We start from the raw sequence: 23764 nt of genomic DNA on the forward strand, positions 1-23764 counted from the left end.
ATTGTGTCTCCCTGAAGTCTACACATCACTTATCTATCATGATTTTTTTCCAGACTATTTAAATCCTTTGTAAGCAAAAAAAAAAAAAAAAAAAAAAAAAAAAAAAAACAAAAAACCCAGAGCAATTCCTTATCGATTCATATTGTCAAGGCAAGGAAAAAGAAACAAAGAAAAGTGCATTGGAAATGATGCATAATTAAAGTTAAAACCCAAATCCATGCTCATAAGTCACAGGACTGTTTTCAGTTTTCCACTGAAACAACAGCTGTAGCAACACTTCAGTGGAGTGGCAGTTTTAGAAATACACCAGATGTTTCAGTATTTTATACACAGTTTCAAGAAGAAACGGAGGAACAGTAAACTGATTGTTTAGGAAGTGAAACTAGCTTTTCTTCTCATCTGAACTCTTAAATTGTCTTATTTTTCTTCAACTTTTCTTCTTTGCCTGACTTTCACAGTAATTTTTTTTCACAGCTCTCTTCATGCTCAAAATCTATGTCTTTAAGCAGCATACAGATCTGTGCCAACGCATCGCAATGAAAAATGCTCTCCTTATCCTGTTCCAAATAACATTATCCAACACATACTGAAAATATTAGCATAATAAAAATGGTAGTGAAAAAAGAAAGCAGACAGACAGCATAAGTTAGGCAACTCTGTGCTGAAAGGCTTTGAAACGGATTCTCAAGTGCTCAGTAAGTGAAGGAATAATGGTAGCAGATGAAGTTCATTAAGGAAGGTCAAATTCAAAAAGGATAAAATGCACAGTCATTTAGGTTTTGTTTTTTAACTTAAATTATTTATTTGCTACTTCACTGTGTTTTCAGTATACCTTTGAGAAACACAAAGAGAACTATACAGTTTTATACACAAAGAAGTTCCCGGAAGCTTAATTGAAAGAACGAGAGAAAATGCTGAAGATGGTTGTTATAAACAAAAGAAGAAAAGAGGAAATAAGACTGATAAGTAGTAGCACCATAGTAAGTGGTACCATAATCAGCCACAACAATGAACATCACTTGTAGAGGAAATCCACTCACTTTCAACTGTCACAAGAAATTTTACTTGCATGCTTTTATCCTCAGTTTGGATCCATTTCAAAATACCCTGTGAAATGTTCTTTCAACTACAGTAGTACGGTCTCTGCTTGAAACTGTAGCCGTGGATTCCAAACAGTTACTCAGGTTGAGTTCCTACTATATACTATGTGACTTAACTAAAATGGTACAGTAGCAAATTTCTAAGTATCATCCCATGTTCACAGAAGAACATATTAGCAGGAAACTTGTAAGCATGCTGCTGGCACAATCACTTTCTCATCTTACCTGGTAAAGGTGAGTGTAGAGTATATCCCCAAGTGAATGAAGTCAATCAGAGGAAAAGGAACACTGAAGCAATAAAAAATGGTGGCAGGGTTTATGGTGAACCCTACAATTTGCTTATTTCTTGCATAACCAAGACATGATCCAGTGATATATATATATATATATTTTTTTTTGACAGCTTAACACAGCATAGTCATGTTCATCACACAATATCTACTTTGTTCACAAGCATCAGTGGCCTTAGAAACATCGCTTGGAAGATAAAGTACATAAAAAGTAAAGGTATAATTCTAATACATGCAAAAATTATAGAGCATGTTTTTAGGATCAGCTACCCTTTTCTTCGGATAAAGCTGGGCAAATTCTGACATTGTGAAAGATGATGAAATTCCCTACAGAAATGTCTCTTGGATCTCACATAAAAGTCACAAAAATTAATAGTCATGAAATAGAGCACATGCTAAAAGGCATCAATACTGTATTCACAAATGGTGTCAACTTGTTACTACTGGAAGACAGAAAATAAAAGGCTTCAAAACTAATAGTTTCTTTAGGCTTCCAGATCTTGAAGATGGATTTTCCAGTCTTAGAGACAATCATCACTGAAGTTTCTTACATGCTGTAAATCACCAATAGATGATTAAAGTGCATGCAATAAGATTAACTGAATTTTATTTCAGATAATAACTGCATGGTAACTTACTAATCACTTACTAATATGTGTTAATAATAAAGATAGTGCAGCCAAAAAAGTGATGTTTGCTAAAAACCAAATACGAAGCAGTAGGTTTAGCCAATAATTGTAACTTGTAACTCATTTATTATACATCGGTATTAAATCCATAAGTGTGCCGAGTGTCCAGATGTTTTTTAATTTAAGAATGATGGAACCAATGAGAGGCTGATAGGTTTGTAAACTAAGCCTTCAGAACATGGAGAATTCCACAGGGCCTTTAAAAGAGAGAGAAAAAAAAAAAAAAAAAAAAAAAAAAAAAAGGAAAAAAAAAATGGAATGAAATCTTGAAGATATATGGTTTGATGGTAACACAAATTATAAGAAAAACGTTAATTTAAGCAGAAATGCAGACAGCATGTAATAAAGCTTCTTTCACATTGATCACCAACATAACATGGAATTAAGTGATGACATACAAAAAATGAAAATACAGCTCTTCAGCTTGTGCATGGCAGTTTTAGTTAGAAAAAATAATTTATTAGATGCCATCTTTGTACAGGAAAAAAGTCACCAGATGAGACAGGTCATGCTAATAGAGGGAAGCTACATGCAGAATGCAAACAACTTGAAAATATTTTCACATTAAGATAAAACGAAGTAGATCAAGCAGCATTAAAAAGCACTCATAAAACAGACCTGTACACGAAAAAATATATGTTGTTTAAATTATACTGCTTTACAATACAGTAGTTATCCACATTTAATTTTTCAAGTTTGCTTATTGGTCTTTTCTTCAAACTGAGTCTATATTTATTATACATATATATATATATATAAAATAAATATTATAAATATATATATATATTATATATATATATATATATGATACTCATGTGTATGAGTGTGTGTTTGTGTAGGTTATGGAAACATGCTCAAAATCTATTACAAAAATCTATGTAGGTGAACTCCTGTCAAGTTGAATCCAATGTAATACAAACTCAATTCATTTACTTTTCATGTTTTGAATTTTGAAATCAACTTTTCTCTACTAATTTTACCTTTCATTTTGCCTACTCATTATTCATAAAGGAACCAAAATGAAAAGATTTCAGTGCTGGTGAGATATTCCCAAATACATTTCTTGACTTACAGGCAAGATACTCCAAGTATTCAGTAACAAGCATAAACAGAATCAGTAAAGTATAATTCAGTGAGACAAATATGTCTTCTTAAATTTCAAAAGGTTAAAAAAACAAAAAACAAACAAACAGAAAAAAACGAACAGTATAATCTGTTAGTACTACATGTAAAAGGGAATGTATGCTAAGAATACGCTACTAATTTTAGGGACAAATGCTTATTTATTTAATATTTATAGGTGTGATACACTGCCTGGCAGCACCTTTGCAGTAGACACAAGGCAACTGTGGTGTGGTCAAATACTGTTAGAAAATAATTATGTTAAGTCACGCTCATTAAAAAGCATTACACAGAAATTAAAGGAAACAACAAAAGAAAGACAAAATGTCTCAAAAGATGGAGTCATATGCTTAAGTGAATAAGTAAACTCATGGAGTAATCCAAGAAGAAGGCAGTGATGGTACTAAAGCAGATAAAACTGTCGAAGTGTTATCTTCAAAAATAAAATAAAATAATGAGGACAAATAAATGATAATAACTACACATCTCCACCTTTTCCCCTTTCTTCCTTACCCTGAGATACACAAAATCTGTATGAGTACTGACCCGACTTGCTGTCACTACTACCTTCTATTTTGCTGTACTTCAAAAGATAACAGCATGACTGCAAATGTGAAGACAGAATAAGCTTATGACATGACAGAGAAATACAGAATAAGTAGTTAGAGGGAGAACTAAAAAGGTAAGAAAGACACTACAACTATTAGATATGTCTTACAGAAAGATTATTTTTTAAAAGATATGGACACTCTAGTATTAGACTGATTTTAGTCTACAAGTAAACTCCGCTGTTGTATACAATCCACATTTTACTACAGTTACTTAAACTGAACTGTGTTTATACCAGCAGCTAGTAGCCATGTTGTATTCTACAAATCAGTACTGAAGATTATTCATACTAATTGAGCACCACTACAGAATAGGAAATAAAATGGTTTATGAAAGCCTGTCTCACTTCCGCACTGCCACTCCCAGTTTCAGTCCCAGAACCCAAATTACTTTTTAAGTTCATGATTCTTAATACACATTTGAAGGCAGTAATTTTAGGTGGAGATACCACGACTTTCTGCAGTAGTAAATAACTTTCTAAGAAACCTGGATTACTTTTTAACATCTTCACTCAGGACACATAGCAGTTGGCCTGATACTTAACTTTTGGAGTAGTCAAGTAGCAAAAGTGGTAATGTTAATCACTTGATGAAACTGGCACTTGCCATCTTCAAAGGCTTTTGTCTCCCTAATCAAAACTTTAAACTTCATTTTTTAACTCCATTATTAAGTAGAAAACATCTACTTAGCTGATTACCTTGAAAGCCAGAATCTGACTCCACTTATGCTATACATTCACCAAGTTAAAATTCAGTCATTTCCACTCTGGTAACCTCTCAGATACTTATCAAAGGTAAAACTCTCATGACTTTCTCAGAGTAGTTGGACAGACAGAAAACATTACTTCCCTTTAAAAACTGCAATTCTTTATTATTCACCCATCCCTTCCAAGAACTAGTTCCAAGAACTAGACTAGTTCCTCTCTTCCTCTGTGTTGGTTACTGTATACCCCAAGGATTCACTCTTCGTTTCTTTCAAAAAAAGTAGTTCCACTATTCATGACAAAGAGGCATAAATTCAAAGATTTAAGACTCATCTCTCTTAACTACAGAATACATTACCCGGAAGTCAAGCAAAATAATGCACTGCTTTCTTTTGCAGCTTAACAGTTCTCATTCTGTCACCCTCTCTTCCACTTTAGAGCATTCTTCATCCAAAAAAAAAAAAAAAACCCACCACAAATGACACTACGAACAATAGACACAGACAATATCTCTTCTACGTTCTTGCTGTACAAGTATACATACTTTTTCTCTACAACATATTTGGCAACTATGTACATTACTGATGTTAATTTAACGTAACTGCATCAGATGGAAGGGTCAAACAATTAATGTTGCAAATTAAGCAAGAAATGTAAAATGAAATAATTTATCAGGCATCATAAAACACTAGAAGAAAAGGTAGTAAAGATTCTTCTGTTGAAATCTAAGACTACTCTCAGAAACAGAGTTCACAGGAAAAAAAACAAGAACTAACACAAAAACTGTTTATACAGGGAAACAAATTAATAAGAAAAGAAAGCAAAACAAACTCTTCTCAGAAACACTAACTTAAGGACTGCAGAAAAACTACAGTCAGAAGTACATTTTTTACTTAAAATATGAGTGAAATAATTATAAGCAATTTTCTGATAACACATTTACCCGCCTATTGCTAGCTTTTGAAGATATTTGAATGATTAAAATGGCAACTTTTTCTCCTTTTTTTTTTTTCCTTCTTTACAGTAGTGAGTCTGAAGTGAGGAGGGAATTAAATTTTCTGCTTAGCCATTCAGGTAGATACCTTAAATATTCGACATATGTCATTCTCAGAATGTGACCAAGGGGGGTGAACATGGCATCTTGCATTCTCTTGCTTGTTTTGTGATGGACTACTTAGCGGAATTTCACATTAGCACAGCATACACATTTTTGCAGTTACATATACTTACAGAAATCCCGGATAAAACGATGTGCTGATATCACTCGCCAGGGTTACAACTTTTGCTATTGAAAAAATCTCATTTACAAGTAAAGAATATCAATTTAACTGCCATGGGGCTAAAATGAGAACACAGCTGAACTAGTTGTTCATTCATTAGTTCATGTAGCTTGTCTTCAACGGATGGCTGCCATCCGTTACAGCCATCCGTTGAAGACAAGCTACATGAACTAATATGAATGAATGAGCAAAAATTTTTAAACACTAGCAGTAGGAAAAATGTTACACTATTTATTTGCACATTCTTCTTAATTCTTCCATGGCTTGAATTCCCTTCATGATTATCATATTAACAACAGCTTCTTCCTTCAGATTGCTTCAACTTTCTCTGTAATCTACTCCTTGTAACACAATTTTTACAAGTAAAATCATAGGTGGATGTGCTGTTTCATGCAAAACTATTTCAAATCTCCTTTCACTCTTGCATTATAGTACTTCATGTAAGTAAATGTATGATCTCAATCATAACACAATAGAGGCATTTTAACCAAGAAGTTTGAAAAATGCAATTAAGAGCATGGTTAACAGCAGCAACATAAAATATCACAGACTTGGTTTGGGTCAGGAAGCACAACCATACATACAAAACATAGCTGTTTAAAAAAAGTATCCTACAAAAAGTTTATTCTTATTTCTCATGGAAAACTTAAAATCTAAGCTCTAGGTAATCACATACTTATTAAGGACAATTAGTCCCATCAGAAAGAAAAAAAAAGTATTGTACCATTAAATAGTAAGTGTAAGATTTTTGAATATTATACGATTTTCACCACCAGTAAATACACCTCACAGTTTCAACATGCCCAAAAGCACTGTTACCATCTCACAAACACTACAGAGCATACAGGCTCATATTCTGCAACAGATGCCCAAGAATTCAGCGGAGACAGATAAACATCAACTAAAACAGTGACAAATTTGACCTACATAAAAAGTACTGTATGGAAAACAAAAAACCTGTGTTAAAAGAAATACACAAAAAATTTTTTTTTTTCCTAAGTAACTTGTTAAATATAAAAAAAATACTCCTGGTTTGAATCAATTTTAAAGACTTCTTAAAAAGTAGTTGACTTTAAGAACTTCTTTTCTTAAAATTTAAAACATGTATATTCCTGTCTTCCCAAGACTATCTGAAATGCTGGAAGACAAAAACTTGAATGCTCCAATAATGCTTCATAAATTGGAAGCTGCATGCAGAAACACAGGCTGAGCTTGCTGAACAGTGTTTGCTAAGCCCAAATGATAGAACAGAAAAGCATCCTAAACATTAAATATCGTGGCATACTTAATCTCAGATTATTTAAGAAAGCTCACGTAAGGAAGCAAATCTATCACTTATGTTCAACTGATATGTCAATAAAAAGAGATCTATTATAAAATTTAAAAAACAGACAAAAACCATTTTCTACTATGTTCCTCATGAGAGAGAAAAAAAAAATAATCAATTCACTAAGATGAATTTTGACTGATGTTCTTTAAGAGCTTTAACAATACTTAGCATAAGTGTACTTATTCTATTATCTTCCAAAATGCAAATAATGTTCAGACAGCATATGGTGATTATAAATGCAATAATGTCATTAATTTGTTAATAAACATGTAAATAACCATCAATACTGAAGAAAATTACCATCTACTAATACATACCCACCACATTCACTTATACTAATTATGAGCTGTTTGCAAAGCATAAAATTAATACAGTATTGGTATGCTAGTAGGTAGTTGCAATTATATTCTCATGTTGCAGAAGCCATTTGAGAATCAATTAACAGCACAGGATGAATGTTGTTCCAGTAAATTCCATTAAATCAATGCACGGACATGACAGCAGCAGAGGCAAACAGGCTGATAGAACTTTGAACACCCATAAAGATGATTAAAAAACAGTACTACTCAATGCAGGTACTTACATCATGGCCAAAAAGTTCTGTCTGTGTGGATTTATCTGCCTGGGAAGCAAAAGCCTTCTGCAAACACTGAGCTTTTTCCTGTAAAACAAAATAACAGAGCATAGGCAAGTCATCTTTTTGCTCACTGGGCTTTGCAGCACAAAAAAACAAGTACGTACAAAACTCATGCACAGCCAGCTGTTCAGAAAAGGATTTTACTACTACACTATTCTCACATAAAAGTTTATTTCCTTACTATTATTTCCTTATATCAACTTTCTCTTAAATAGACAGGAAAGCCCAACTATATGTGAGAGTTGGGTCCACAAAGACAGTCACTGCAGCGCTGGGAAGGAACTTTTTCCACAGCAGGTGCAAGCCTTGATGTAGAAAGATGCAAACTCCATGAAACAAGGTTAGTACAACATACCTCTTGATCAATACAAATTTATTAGCAAAGCCTAAACAGTTCTTGATCACAATTTCTGCTTCTCACATCACTCTCACTTTGCACCTCAGCTATTTCTGAAGTCTCATGAAGAAACCTCAGGACTGACTCATAAGAAAAGATCTGGCCATTTTGAGGAAACCATACATCACAAGAAAGCACTTTAGGACTTAATTTAAAACTCTTTGCTGATTAGCAATGATTTTCACCAAGTCCTTAGATATATTTTTTTCTTCTGTAAAGTATTTTGACCAATCAATTGTAAATACATTGGATAAGGCAGCAAAAGGGACGCAAGAGGATGAAGTTCCAGGAAGGGAATCCTTTGGTACACTGAACTGTTTTCTTGTTTACCAAATTAGTTTTATGTTTCAGCTATATACATAGAAAACTCTTAACTCATCTTAGATGAAAATTCCTCATAAAAAATAAAACAAGAATGTGTTTTCATATTGCTGACAAGTATGTATTACAGCAAAATGGAATTTACATAAAGTGAAATTTTTGGTTAATTGAATCTCACATTGAATGAAACTCTGGTTTTACTGCAATAAATGTATAGAAACTTCAGAAATGTCAGCTATTATTTGGATTGTTTTCATTCATAAATGTCTATTCTGCATATTTCTGAAATTAAATGTTAGTAATTTCAAGGAAAGATGAACACCCCTAAATGGAGTAAATTTTCACCAGAAGCTTTTAAATAGCAGGAAAATGACACCAAAACGGCCCTGTCTCTGGCAACTCAGCTTTCAAATAAGGAAAGAAAAGGCAAGCAAACAAACTAGCAGTTCACTGCTCCCAAATTTACAGATGTAAGATGTTCCTCATTTCTGACAGAAAAAGTCCACCTTCTTGAAGTTTGAATTTACTAGTCCATTGCCAACAGAATTTTTGGAAAACTAACACTGTTAGATGTGCTTTCTCATTTAGAAAAGCAAGCTTAACTGCTAAAAAGCTCTGAATTTCAGTTACCAACCCAGACACTGACAGAGACAGAATATTCAAGTAACATGATCAGATCAATCCAGTACTCAACTATGCACATGACCATTTTCACTCTGAGTGGAGCCACCAATATACATTTTGAAAGAACTAGGAGAACATATACACAAACAAAATTTTCAATAAGGTAACCCATTAATTGGGAAAGCTAGGGCAGTCAGAATAACCAAATTCATTTCTTTTGTGAGCTGCTCATTTAACTGTGTATGCACACTAAGATCAGTTTTCAACACAATACCCCAAGTTCTGACTCCACATTTTCTTCTTTACCAGAAGCAAAGTGAAAGACTTGAGCACTGACAATAAGCAATATCCTCTCTGTATTCTACAAAAAGATACACTTTCAAGTGTGTTGATCTGAATTATTTTTAAAACTATTAAAGATAAGAACATAGCACATGCCATTTACTTCCAGTGATGTGGCAAACACCTACAGATACCTTAAAATGATATTTCCGTGTTATAATGCAGAAAACTTCGTTTGAAACAGAACAGCATCCTACTGGAAGAGATTATGTATATTTAATAACCATTCAACTTGATTTTAGTTGTTTCACTAACTTAAAACTACATTTCTAGAGTTCTTGTTGCCAGTGTAAAGTAGCTGCTCCAATAAGCATGTCTTAGTTTATGAAATAATTGAATAGTAATAGTCAAGGTATTAGACGTAAGTATACTGTAAGATGTTACTTGCAATATAAAAACACTTCTTAAAATGATTAGTTGGTAATTTAAATATAACTTCACGCTATCTTGACTGTATCAATAGACAGACTTGATAATGAGCTGATTTGATGAAATGCTGGAAAAAATCCTTGCTACACTGCAATATGAAACTACAGATATAGCATAATACATAAAAAAAGCACAAGTAAACTTCAGTGTAACAATTTCTGTAGAAGTACAGCAGATCTTCACACTGTAAATACACAGTAATCCTACTCTGCCTCTGCAAAATATTTATAGAGGCTTTATTTTGCTACATAATAAACAACCGTGAGTATTTTGCAATATTTACTGGATATATATGGCACTGGCTTCTTCTGGCCACAGATTTACTATTCAAATCTAGGCACAGCACAGTATTACAGACACAGATCAGAAAGACTGTGTGTAGAGAGATAATACCCTATAAAGAACAAAAACTTCTTGCAGGAGATAATTTTCATCTTATCCCAAATAATTTTCAATATCACTAATGCAACATTCAGCAAAGAACTCATTTTACTTTTGTAATTTGCACATGTTTACTAGCAATCAGTATTACATGGGCAAGTCCCCACAGCTACTTTAGTCTTTGCTATTTGAATGGACATCACTCTAAGAGCATTGCCACGAGTGGAATGGCTTATTGTACTACCTCAAAAGAAGTCCATAAACTTTTTGTTAATACAAATGGTAAAGACAGAAATCTGGATGCCAGAAAAATGCATTTGGAACTAAAAGCCTGTCTTTTTCTGAAATAGAGCAAATCAACCAAACAGAATATCACCTTCACAAGCCAGAAAGCATGCGTTAACATTAACTCACAACAAAGAAATAAGCTGTCTAGAAATATTTCTGTACAATAGCCTTAAGCTTACATCATTATTGGTATAAATGTTTAATTTTTTTAAAAACATTTTTCATGTTCCAAAGCTCCCCTGACACTTTCCAGCCATTTTGAAACATTATCCTCTTCCAGAAGCTTCCAAGTGAAGCTGAATCATGAGTCACTTTTTCCAAAACTGACCCTGTGCTCATAGCATAACTGCATACATTGCACCCTGTGACCATTTTTCCAGTTATCAAAAAGCTTCAAAAAGTTGTTTCACAAGTCCGCGTTGAGAGGCAGTCATTCTGAGGAAACTAAAGCAAAGTATAAGGTATTTCCTTTATGTCTCCCTTTTTCTTACGTGGTTCTTGCTTTCTGTCCTTCCATCGCATGTATCCAGAAGAATATATCTTCACCTTCTCCACAAGACTTAAGGTAGAAGAGAACTGAAGATCCTTCCCTATCCTTCTCTTAAAGATGAACAAAACATATCCTCTGACCCTCTAATGTCATATGCTCTAGCCCCCTGTGCTTCATAATGGTCTCGTGAAAGGAACCTCTTTGAAGACTAAACAGGGATCAAATCATTCATTTTTGAGATTCTTTTAGATCAGGTAAACAATCTACTTCTAGATCAATCTTTCAAGTAGAGCGTAAACTTTTTTCTTTTTTTTTTTTTTTTTACCCCTCCTACACACTGTTTTTTCCTCTTATAAAATAAATAGCTTTAAGAATGTACTTGTATTGTGACAGAACTACTGGCAAAAAAAAGTTCTCATTCACTAGGTTAATCCTAATTATAAAAAAAAAAACAAAAAACTAACACAAGAGCAGCTGTTGGCACTCCTGAAGTCACATAGCAACTCACAGCAACACTGCCAGCAACAATCATCACAAAAAAATCAGTCTCATGACCACGTGCTTATATACTTTTTCGATTATATTTGCAGTAAGCTACTGAGAAGTGCTGTAAAAGGAAAATAACAGGCATAAGCTGATCTTAAGTGTATAAAAACATTATATATTAAAAAAAAATTGTAAGATGATGAAAGGATATAAACAAAGACAAAATACCAGCATTGCTAAAGTCACAATAGAGCACCAAGCTGTTGACCAAACCGAGTTTCCTCCCAGAAAGACAAGAAATGAGGAAGACTACTACAGTCACAATGATGGTAAAGAGTGAAATTTGTGTTAAAAACAGACAAGAAAAAGTGCTTTTTATAAGATATATCCTCTAAACATGTGTGATTTAAAAATTATCAGCAAAAGCTTCTTAAGAATTTTTGGACATATTACGTAGATGTGTTAATGCTATCAGAAGAAAAAAAACACAGTACCTCCAATGAAATTTGTGCTCCTCATTAGACTAGCACAAGTTATACCATTTGCCCACTCCAGAATACAACAGTGAAAGCCAGTCTCCTGGTAGATATCAAACATCTCATGAAACAAGCATTCCACCTTTCATCTATCTACACCCTGTCCCTGCCATGGCATTTTATCAACCAATTACTTTACTTCTTACTATGCTATCCATAAGGCTTGTCATATTAAGCTGGAAATCTTTGGCTGATAAAATTTTTTCTGTTTCATAATGACAGGACAGAACACCAGATAAAACAGCACATCGGAAGGGAAGAGGTTTCAGAAAATCTACCTAAGTACGTTTGGGAATCATTACCTGCTTTTCAAAAACACTTCTCCCCCTACCTCCTCCAAACATACTTCTCAAACCCAAAATTTTATAAGTGGTCATGCAAGCCAGCAAGAAATGCTGATTATGACTGCATAGATCTGATCTCAAATGATTAGATTGCCTCGTATACAGGCTACCTATTTTCCAGCTCCCCATTTAAGCGGGTGCTCACATGCCATCAACAGTCATGTAATGCAAAGCAGTTATAGGGGCCATCAGACTTATATGATTCAGGGAAGTTGCCTCATAACACGAATTCATTCTTGAACTGAGAAATTCTCCACCTGTGCTGCTCCTGCAGGAGCCCAAACAAACAGCTGGGACATCAAGCTTTGTACTCTAAGCAAGACTTATAAATTATAAGGATCAACGGCTAACATAAATGGATCAGTGGCCATACTTATATCTCTACTCATCTGATGGGAAATTACTGTGAAGTCATCAAGAACCTCCTTTAAAATGACATGACTGGGGCAACAGGACATGAAAACGCCTTGGAAGAAACTGACAAATTATTTTAAGATTTGGACATACCAAAATTATCTTGGATACTAAAAAAAGCTACATTTTATTATTACAGTTTCCACTTTTTTTCCTGTTGTATGCTACATACAGTGAAATCGCATAAAGTACTACTAGAAGCTCCTCATGGCTGATAATTTTTTGCCATTGTTTCACAACAGAAGAATCTGTACCCAACTGTACTTAAAATCTTACATGACAAACTATCCAGGTCTATTTTTGTGCCACGCTCTCAACAAATGTTTGAAATTACAAATGCTCTGTACTGGCTAAACAAACAAAAACTGACTAGCCAAGATCCTTCAACTGTGAAAAAATATTTATGATTTAAATTTATTCAGCTTAAATGAATACTGAAGCAAAACCTTTTTTCTACCAATGGAAGTTTGGCAGCCAAATTCTCGTTCTGAATTGAAACACATGGGATTTCAGTCAGGATGTTAAGAAGAGTCTAGGGCTAATTCAATCAGTTGGGATAGGAACTTACAAAGCATATGCTGCAAAACTACTACTTGACAAAGAACAGAGCAAATTATTTTATATAGACAGATAATATATATTATTATATGTTGCGTATATATGAATATACATAACAGAAAGAATTGTATTTAAAGAGTTATAGGATGATATATCTTGAAACTACACTTTTTTCCACAGCATTTCTCTTTTGAACAGAAAAATATTACAGGATTTTATCAAAATCTCCTTACTCAATTCTGTATCAGTGAGAGTTCAGTAACCACTTGTGCTTGGCTTAATTGCAAATTCCAAAGTGAAAATTACCTTGAGCAGACCACCTTTTTTGGATGAGTTCACCTATACAGCTGCAGCTTTTCTCTTTAAGCAAACTATTTTGTCTAGTTGACGCATCTTAAATCACTTTTTTTAACAAACATATTTTAACTAAAAGCTGTTCCACCTTTACTGTCACATTAAAAATATATACATTCACAATTAAAGTTTTTGTATTAAAACCTCTTCATGTTCACGATTCAATATCTCTCTCACAGTTTGTACAGATTATTTTACTGCTTTATTTCATTTGTGTTTCCTCCCCATACACAACCAATCAGCCTACTGTTGTAAGCATTAGGAGTGCAGTCAGATCTACAATTTACATGCAATTTATTCCCTTGCTTCAGGCCTTTACACCACTGTGAACAGCAACTTATGTTTGTCTCAGAGCCTGGGGAGAAAAGCTTTCTTCAAATGACTCAAAAAATGCAAAGCTTTTTAATTCTGATGTGCTATGAGATTAAACTTAATCAACAGCAGCAGGAAGGCAGTGCAAGCAAAACGATAACAAGCGGCAGAAAAGAGTGCTCCCCAACATCTATTCTATCTAGTTTATAAACTGCAAAAAGAAACAGATTTCACAACATGATAACTACTTCAACTGAAACTGAGTTCCTTTCAGATTGAGTATACATTAGGATATAGACATATTTGTTACAAGTATTTCTTTAGCAGAATTAGCAGGCTAACCTACTTACAGTGTAGCAAGAATGGAACCTTACACAAAAACTGATTAGTGTAAAAACAGATTAGATAGATTATTCCTCCACGTTTTCATTAAGATGTACTGCCACAACATAGCTTTTGGATGGCATGCTCTCCACTCACGGTTCTGCTGACACACAAAGCACACAGCTTTCAACCTTGTGTGTTTGTTGTTCTTAGACTACTACGTACATGTCAAATGCTAACCAATCCAAAAAAGTTCTGCATAAGTATAAAAAGAGAATATCACACGGCTAGCAGTATACATTCAAGAAAAATTCTCTAGCTAAACAAACAATACAAATTAACATCACTATGAAAACTCCAGAGCATTAACTAACAGATGATTCTGCAACACATTTGATATGAAGCACTACTTGGGGAAGTTATTTTCTTAACTTTTGAAAGGTGGAGTGTTAGGCACTTTGTCCTTTAGACCTCTAAATGGAGATTTTAAGTACACTGCACAAACATTTCTGGTACTCTCCTGTCTCTTTTCCCTCTGTGCATGTAGGGATACGAGGGTGATGCGATTAATATGAGTGACACTCAGCATATTATAAACGGCAACTAATGTATATTGAAAGCTTGTGGCATTATTTAAACCTCACACAGCAGTAATTACAGATCTAACAGATCACTGCCCTGAAAAAAGTGATACAAGACTGCAGCATTAAAAGGTATACTATAAACATATCAAAGCACAATTTCCAATTAATTCCAGTGACTACAGCACAGAAAAAAAAGTTAGACCAATGTTTGTCAAATGAATGGAAAAAAATAATTAATCATATAAATCATGTTCTTTGTGACACCATGGAAATCAACAAAATATGTACTAACTCTTATGATAAATAAAGGTTTGGTTTTATTAATTGCTATGAAAAACATGACCCACTGTAATTACATCCAACAATACAAAAACAATCTACAGTTTCCCGTTCTTGAGTTACATCCTTCGTGCTCCCAAATTATTCAAAATATTGTTTGTAGAGTTCAGCAAACATTGTGCATAGAACTTGCAACACAAAAAGCTCGGCTTTATCACTGCAACATAACATAATTTTGTCCTGCACCCATAGGTTGACTATTAAACATGCACGTTGACGTGCACGCTCTGGAAATAATCACGTTCCTATCATCCCCAGTATATTTTTTTGAATTTACAATTAGCAATAAGAACTTATCAGAGCAACAGAAATGCTGTTCTTTCCCAGATGCAGGACTCTGCCTTTGTTGAATTACAGCAGGTTTCTCCCTGCTCATTGCTCTCATCAAAATCTTTCTCAGTAACAGCACAACCCTCTGAAGTATGAGCTGCTCCTCTTAGTTTTGAATCATCAGCAAACTTGCTGTCCTTTTATCTAGTTAATCCATGAATTAACTCAACAACACTGGACTCAGTACCATCACTCAACCCCCTGGAAATACCACTAGTTACATGCTTTCAAATAGACTATACCACTGATTACAACCCTCTGAGTAGACTTTTATTCATATCTATTCAAGGCTTATGAAAAATACTTCACAGCTTTAGGCTATAAGTTGCTTACCTTCAGAAAACCTCAGATAGGCAGAGATCTCTAGCAAGAAATCCTTAACTCCACTGCCAACCCTTAAATGAGGTCTGGGAAGGGGTGGGTTCTGGCTCCACCCCTTCTGCTCACTCAGATACATTGCATGCACCTGAGCTGCCCTGGGTTGGCCCTGCATTCCAGCAAGTGCTCAGTCACTGGTTTGGGCCTTGACTGATCATTTCTGCTGCATGTGCCACAGCAGAATAGTTTGAATTAGGCATCAATATCTCAGTGTTTGCTTTCACAATGTGAAAGCAATCCAAAGCAGTCTGTATTATCAAAAATATTTGTCAGGTTTTGACACAGTAACGTTACAGAACAAGATGGAAGAGTAGCTTACCATTTCTCATTTTTTTGCCCCCCTGTGTGTTATCCACACAGTTATCCACATAAAATGAAACTTATTCATTCATTTCTTGGGCCTTCATTACTCTGGGAGCAACATCTGGCAGGAAGGTGACAATTTCTATGGGTTAAATATGCTCTTCCAAGGATATCTTATGACATTTAGCTCAGAAAAAAATACATTTTGGCTGAAAAGAAGAAATAATATCTAAATTGTGTAACAAAGAATGGCTAAACTAAAAGCACTAAACTCTCATTGGTAGATTAATTCCTCTATCTTTTGAGGATTTGGATGGGGAGGGAACAGGTAGGAAGAAGGTTCATGACACTGGAAGTGCTATTGCTGCTAGAAATTAAGTCCATCTTCATGACAGTGATTTCCAAAGGAGTTCTTCATTTTTCAGCCTCCAATTTCAGTGACCATTTTGTAATCGCATTTTCACAATTTATTCACGTACTACTATAATTTAGATATTTCCTATTTTTTTTTCCTATATTTTATTTGTTATATAACGTAGATCTAAGTTTTTAAGTCTATGAACAAACAAGTATTTTAAACGTTGTAAGCAACCAACGGTTTGTATTAACTTTTAGATACAATTTCTGATTGCATTTATGGGTGTCACATCATTTTCTTGGTAAGGAGCTGGAAGTCTAACTTTAATGAGGGAAGGAAAGAAGAAAACCAAACTAACACTTGGTCTCCAAAATGTGATTATTTGAATTAATCTTTTAAAATTAATGCTTTTAATCCAAAACAGAGGAGAAATGGGAGTTAAGTAATTTACTTTCTATACCAGCAGATTAAAATAACATTTACATATTTGCAGGAGAACATACCATTATCAACTGAATTAAGCTTTAAATCTCAGTGAAAAACAATTGTTGCTGTCAACTTGTCAAGTAAAAACAAATTAAATGAAAACCTCAAGCATTAATGCAGAAGTTAAGGAATGCAAAAATCAACGTGTATGCAAGAAATTCAGTTGTGAGAAGTGGATAATATTTTTGAAAATACTATGAAAACTGTATTATGGAGATATAAGAACAGGTGCTTTGTTAAAAAAAAAAAAACAATTCCAATAACATGTCTGTTTATTTTTATGTATGCAAATATTTACCAAGTATTATTACAGATATATAACGTTTCTTTTACAAACTAAATTGAATCAGGTTTTACTTAAATTTATGGAATGGAGCTTTTATTTCTCATTAACACAGTAACTTTCAACTAAATTCTCCATAATTAAAATGGTAGAACGTAAATGATTTAATGCAGTACTGCCTTAGAATATTAATTTAGTATTAAAAATCTACTTTGTTTCAGAAGGGCAAAAAAACAGGCAAGTGGAAATCAAGTGTAGAATTAGCAAAGGAAAAAGTAGTTTTTAAGTTATGATAATAAAAACAAAAATAATTCATAAAATAAGTATCTGGAAATACCAAGAGCCATATAAGAAATTAAGTGAGCAGATATATTTGTTTAGAATCATAGAATCATAGAATCACCAAGGTTGGAAAAGACCTAAAAGATCATCCAGTCCAACCGTTCACCTATTCCCAATAGCTCCTACAACTGAACATACCATCAGAAAATCATAGAATGACTTAGGTAGGAAAAGACCTTTAATATCAAGACCAACTGTTAATCTAGCACTGTCAAGTCTATCACTGAACCATTTCCCTATTCACCATGCCTATATATCTTTGAATCACCTCCTGGTATGACTCACCTACTTCCCTGGGCTGCCTGTTTCACTGCTCCACAATGTTTTCAGTGAAGAAACTGTTCGTAATACCTAGTTTAAATCTGCCCTGGCACAACTTGAAGCCTTTTCTTCTTGTCCTAACACTTGTTGCTTGGGAGAAGAGAAGAGGCTGTCCCCACCTTGCTATAACTTCATTTCAGGGACTTGTAAAGAGCTATAAGGTCTCCCCTGATTTTCCTGTTCTCCAAACTGAACAATCCCAGTTCCCTAAGCACTCTTCTTAAGACTTGTGTTTCAGACCCTCTACTTGCTTCATTGCCTTTCACTGGACACATTCCAGTGCCTCAATGTATTATTCATTGTGAAAGGCCCAAAACTGAACAAGTACTCAAGGTACAGCCTCATCAGAGCTGAATACAGCGGGACGATCTCTCCCCTAGACCTGATGGCCACAAAATTTCAGATGCAGGCCACCAGAGAGCATTGCAGCCCCTTTTCTTCAAACCTGTAGCACTGTATGGGACAAGAACAGCCTTGTGACACACGCCTATCCAGGCACCACTGTGGAACCTTCTCATCCTTGACAAGATCAAGACTGCTTGGGATTATCTGCACACCTTCTCAAGGTGCACACGATCCCCTCATCCAAAACACTGATAAATATATTAAAGATATATTAAAGAGATAAAAGATATTAGAAGCATATCTCTAATACGGATTCCTGAGGCACACCACTCATGACTGGCTTCTGATGGATTTAACTCCATTCACCACAACTTTTTGGGCCCAGACACTCAGTCAGCTTTTTATCCTTCTGCGCCCAAAATGACCTCCAACCCTTACATCACCCACAAGTGTTTCCCTGATGGGTGCCTTCTCTAGTTGGCTCACTCACCAGCTGTGTCAGGAAGTTTTCTTCAACACAAACTACAAACTCCCTGGAGTGCTTACTCTTCGCTGTATTATATTTCCAGCAGACATCTGCTAAGTTGAAGTTCCTTGCAAGAACAAGGGGTTAGCAATTGCAAGACTTCTCTCCGCTGCTTATGCAGTATTTCATCTACCTCTTCATCCTGGTTTGGTGGTCTGCATTCATATATGCAGTAATTCTGCTACACCAGTGCCAGCTCCCATTTTTTACTAAGGTAAGCAACGTAGTAATCAAACAAAGCAATACAAAAAAGTGAAGTGAAGCATCAAATTTCTGCTAGTATATCTTCAATTTAAAGACTCCATAAAGCTTATTTTTCTGCATTATCATAGGTATGAATCAAATAAAACTCATAAAGCACATCCAAGTTAGAATTACTTGCTTCTTAACTGAGTTAAAAGTGCTGGGCCATGTTGTTCAGCTCCGTATTGAAGTATGTATACCTAGTACAGTTATAGCGAAGTGTTCATCTACAAGAATTTGGGGTACATACAGGAAAAAGTGTCTTCACAAAATTCCATTACCCATTTTCAAAGTTAATGTACAACACTATACTTAAATTGAATAGGTGGGTAGAAACGGTAGCTGCTTTGAACTGAAGATCTTCTTGAATATGAAATGATGCATTTTCTTAGACAACTAGAAACAGACGAAGTCTAGATGCCTAAATTTCACTTGTTTGTCTAAGGAACCCCCCAATATAGATGAGATAGCAGCCATACTGACTAAAATGTCCCTAAGAAGCAATAATATTTAATAGGATAAATGAATTACTGATACATATTACATAAAAATAAATAATTTTTGTAATGTATACTTTATGTAATCACGTAATTTATGCATATAAAAGAATTCAAAAGATCTGGTTATTCAGAAGGCATTCAGTTTTTTCTTTCCTTCTGAAAATTTGAGACAGCTATACTATTTTGAACTTTTACAGCATACCACATTGTTTTAAATAAAAACTGTTCAAGATATTTTGCTAAATTGTACTGTTCTGTCAAATTCCATTGCACTAAGCTAAGTTCTACAAAATAAATTTAATATATCTGAATAATAATAATAATAAAAAAGTTTGCAAATCACTAGGCTCATGTGCATTGACCCTCGCTCTTCCTTTGAATTTGCAGTATGGTTCATTTTAGTCAAGCTGTTGAAACATTTGTGCTATAATGCATTAAATTAAAGCAACCAGCTGCGATGTTTAATTTAAGCTAAAACTTTACGATCTACAAATACATAATACCTTAGAGAATAACTGATATTTCATGTTACTAAATGCAGTTAGAAAATATGTAACAAAAAGGTTGCAAATTTCCCCACATTTTACTTGGTGCGTATATATTCATTTAAACTTCGGGTCCTTAAAGAGCCCAAGCATTCAGACAAAATGTATATTACAGAGAATAAAAGAACTACTTCTAGCCTTTAATGAATACATATATCTGAAGCCTTATGGTCTAATGTGTTATTAGATTACTCCTATATTTTATCCTTCATTATGTGCAATGGAGTTTCTCCACTTGTGAGAAAGCCAGAAGTAGAAGAAGTCTTCAGTTTTTTGTTGTTATGCAGCAATTTTAGCAGATGTTTTGTCCAAACAGATACGGTACACAGAGATGAATAACAAGAGGAAGAAAAACAAACACCAAAAAAAGTCCTTTACAGCTATCAATCTTATATGACAATTCCCTCCAACAATGGTTAAAGCATTATACTGCTCTTGACAGGGGCAATGTATAATAACAGAAAGAAATAACAGTTTATGAATGATTAAGGAATATGGGAATGTTTTGAGAGATTAATAAAGAAGAGAAAAAAAACTTAGAATATCGACTACGTATCAGATTCAACAAGTATGAAAACTAATGTAACTAATTTCAAATTTCAGGCTACAGATCTAGAAACTACCTGTAAAAAGTCAGAGTACTGATATTGATATCAGTAGTTTGATACATTACCTAGCTGAATATTTTGTTTATCAGCAGTCCAATGTTTTTAAAAAGAGTAAGCTATAGGTCTGATTGTTTGAAGATACATAAAACAAAAATTCCAGCTAGAAAGAGTCATCAATGACTCCTATTTATGTACCTCCAGTAAACTAGAAAGCTGATTTTCACTGACACTAAGATGCTCTGGTATTCTATAATAGCTCTTTCAATTTTTTAAGTTGCAACTCAATCAGCAAACTTCTATAAAAGCCAGAACACACAGAGAACATCAGCAAAACATAGAAGCTTTGCATTACCACAATCTTCTGGTCATGGGCTGCAAGATTCCAATAAAAGGCTGTGCCTTAAGGAGTAAATCTCCAGAACAGAGGTACGCTTGACCCCCTTATCAATGTTTTTAGCACAGAACCTACATAAAGGCAGGAAGCTATAGAAAATTTTATTTTATTACATTAAGGATTTTGTAGATTTATTCTGTTAGTGCAGCTTTCCTTACTAGAAAATATAAATATTCCTACCACAGAAAAAATTAAAAAGATCATGCTTCTACTATTTTTGGTGTTTTATGTCTTTTGATCAACAAAATTCTCCTTATTTTGACAAATAATGAAAAGCTCTCCAACTTTAACAACCAATAATTCCCACAGATTTTAAATACATAGATAAAATGGATTCCCATTTTTATTTCTCTACCTTCATTTTCATCAGCACCCTCCTTTCCTATCATATTTCAATCCTTAATCTTATTGTTGGTAATTTCATCAACGGTTCATTGATTTGTGAAAGCTATTCTGTTTGAAAGCTGATTACTATTATTTTTGTGACTAAAAATAGTGAAGATGTAGTGAAGGATGAAAGCAAGTACAAAATCTGTTGCTTTTAACTACATTTTCTTTGATACCCTTCCATGTTTATATTTATAAAAAATGATTTATATTTATGCTTAAAAACAGGAGATGACTTGATAAAACAAATTTATGATTTCTACAACAACGTTCAAAAATTTTTTCAGACTTGGGGAAAAAACAAACAAACAAAAAAATCAAAAGCACTAAATCTCGGTGTAAGAGTTTCTAGCATTCTAAATAATTGTTTAAAGGATCTTTGAAGTGAAACCCTGTGCTGAGTACTTGGCTTGATCTCCAATAACAAAATTACAAAGTGAAATTCATCTAAACACTTGAATAAAAGTTAATGTAAGCCATATGTTTACATAAACATATCTGTGTAATTTCAATCACACACTATAATTTCAGAGTAATAGTAAAGTACTATGTGAATGCAAGATGTTTGCTCTAACTTCTACAATATTTGCAACTGATTACAGTCTTTCATTCATCCAGACACTAGTTAAAACCCAGACAGGAAGGAAATATTAAAAAAAAAAAAAAAAAAAAAAAAAAAAAAAGAGAAAGAAAAAAAAAGGAAAGATACACCTTAACAAACCACAACATATAGATCTATGGTAATTACATTCAAACAAAAAATACTTGACAGAATTCCTTCTTTGCCTGCCAAATAATGCAGTCAGAATTTTGTTACTCTGCCAACAGTGACTTAGATCAAGTGCCCGCAAAATTCCAGTCTAACAAATCACTATGATACTTTACTACGAAATTGTCCTTAAAAATATAATTTTCCCACTGCTCCAACTATGTTCCTCCTATTTGAATTAGAAGAAAATCGCCACTGAAAGAATTTAAATCCTATAAACAGTCTGTACTGTCTGCTATTTTCAGACATTTCTTGCAACAGGGAAACTTCTTTCAACACCCAGAAAAACAGTAAAATCATTAGGCAAAGAATAAATTTAAAATCAGTCTAGTTCTTTCTGTTTTCATTCTAGTTAACGGCTCTCTCTGAAATCCCACTTGCAGTCTAAGGGCTTGGGAACATGGAAGATAAAAGACCTTCAAGGCTAAGAGTTCAGCAGTTTTTCAAGTAGCAACTAACCTACCCATTTCCTCATCCACATGGTGTTTTAGTTAGGAAAGGAGGGAAGATTTGAGTTGGATGTCAGGGGGATGTTCTTCACTATGAAAGTGGTGAGATGGTAGAATAGGCTGCGCAGAAAGGTTGTGGATGCCCCATCTCTGGAGGTTTCAAGGCCTGGTTGGATGGGTCTAGGATTAAATGTAGAGGTTGGTGGCCCTGCCTGCGGTGGAGGGGTTAGAGCTTGACGTTAGATCCTTGACGTTCCTTCCAACCTGAGCCGTTCTATGTTTTTATGAAAGCAAACTCTTACTGAAGCAGACAGACCCACTTCATGACCTTTGCTATGACTGGATTGACCCTGATTTAAAAAAAGCCAACTTGTTAGTTTGAGTAGTTAGCATTGGTACAAACTCATACCATCATGAGACAAGCAGACCATCCCTGCTGGCAGAATGGGCACTTCTGCAGATTATGCTTACACAAAACCTAAAGCAACAATGGTTATTTTTACATCACATATTAAGTTTGCTGCTTTAAGTTTAAGTCAGCTGTGTTTGGGAAGATCCACCTTTCAAGAGTTACCCTTTAGATATTTCTGAACATGCACAGTGAAACAAAAGCTCTGCTGCAAGCACCATTCTGCTCGAAGAGCAAACTCTGCTGGCATAAGAGCTTTTGAATGGCAGTACTTGGAACCCTATTAGAAGTCCTAATACATAAAATTAAGTTTAATAGTTTTGTGGAGAAAACAAACTATAGGAGCATAACAAAGTTTCAAAGCAACATACTCTCTGTATAACAAAATACCTCTCAAAGGATATAAGGTACACCAGTTTGAATTTCATGGAACTAATTCACAGAGGAATAGGAGCAGATCTCTTCAATTCATGAAGACAAAGGTAGTCTCATGTGCTCGTTATAT

At 34.3% G+C, this 23764-nt stretch overlaps 1 protein-coding gene across 4 annotated transcripts in view; it reads right to left on the reverse strand.

The window, feature by feature from the left end:
* The window catches only part of CCSER1 (coiled-coil serine rich protein 1), a 617512-nt gene that overhangs the window by 221460 nt on the left and 372288 nt on the right, over positions 1-23764 (reverse strand). For 3 of the 4 annotated variants that reach the window (XM_052681483.1, XM_052681485.1, XM_052681486.1), the window contains exon 9: positions 7707-7784. In XM_052681483.1, the coding sequence (XP_052537443.1) occupies positions 7707-7784 (78 nt within the window). Of the gene's footprint in view, positions 1-152; positions 2277-7706; positions 7785-23764 lie in introns of those variants that run through there. The other variant, XM_052681484.1, reaches the window with a different exon arrangement.

Source organism: Tympanuchus pallidicinctus, unplaced genomic scaffold (assembly GCF_026119805.1).
Source record: "Tympanuchus pallidicinctus isolate F22 unplaced genomic scaffold, pur_lepc_1.0 scaffold2, whole genome shotgun sequence".
NCBI classification, from domain to species: domain Eukaryota; kingdom Metazoa; phylum Chordata; class Aves; order Galliformes; family Phasianidae; genus Tympanuchus; species Tympanuchus pallidicinctus.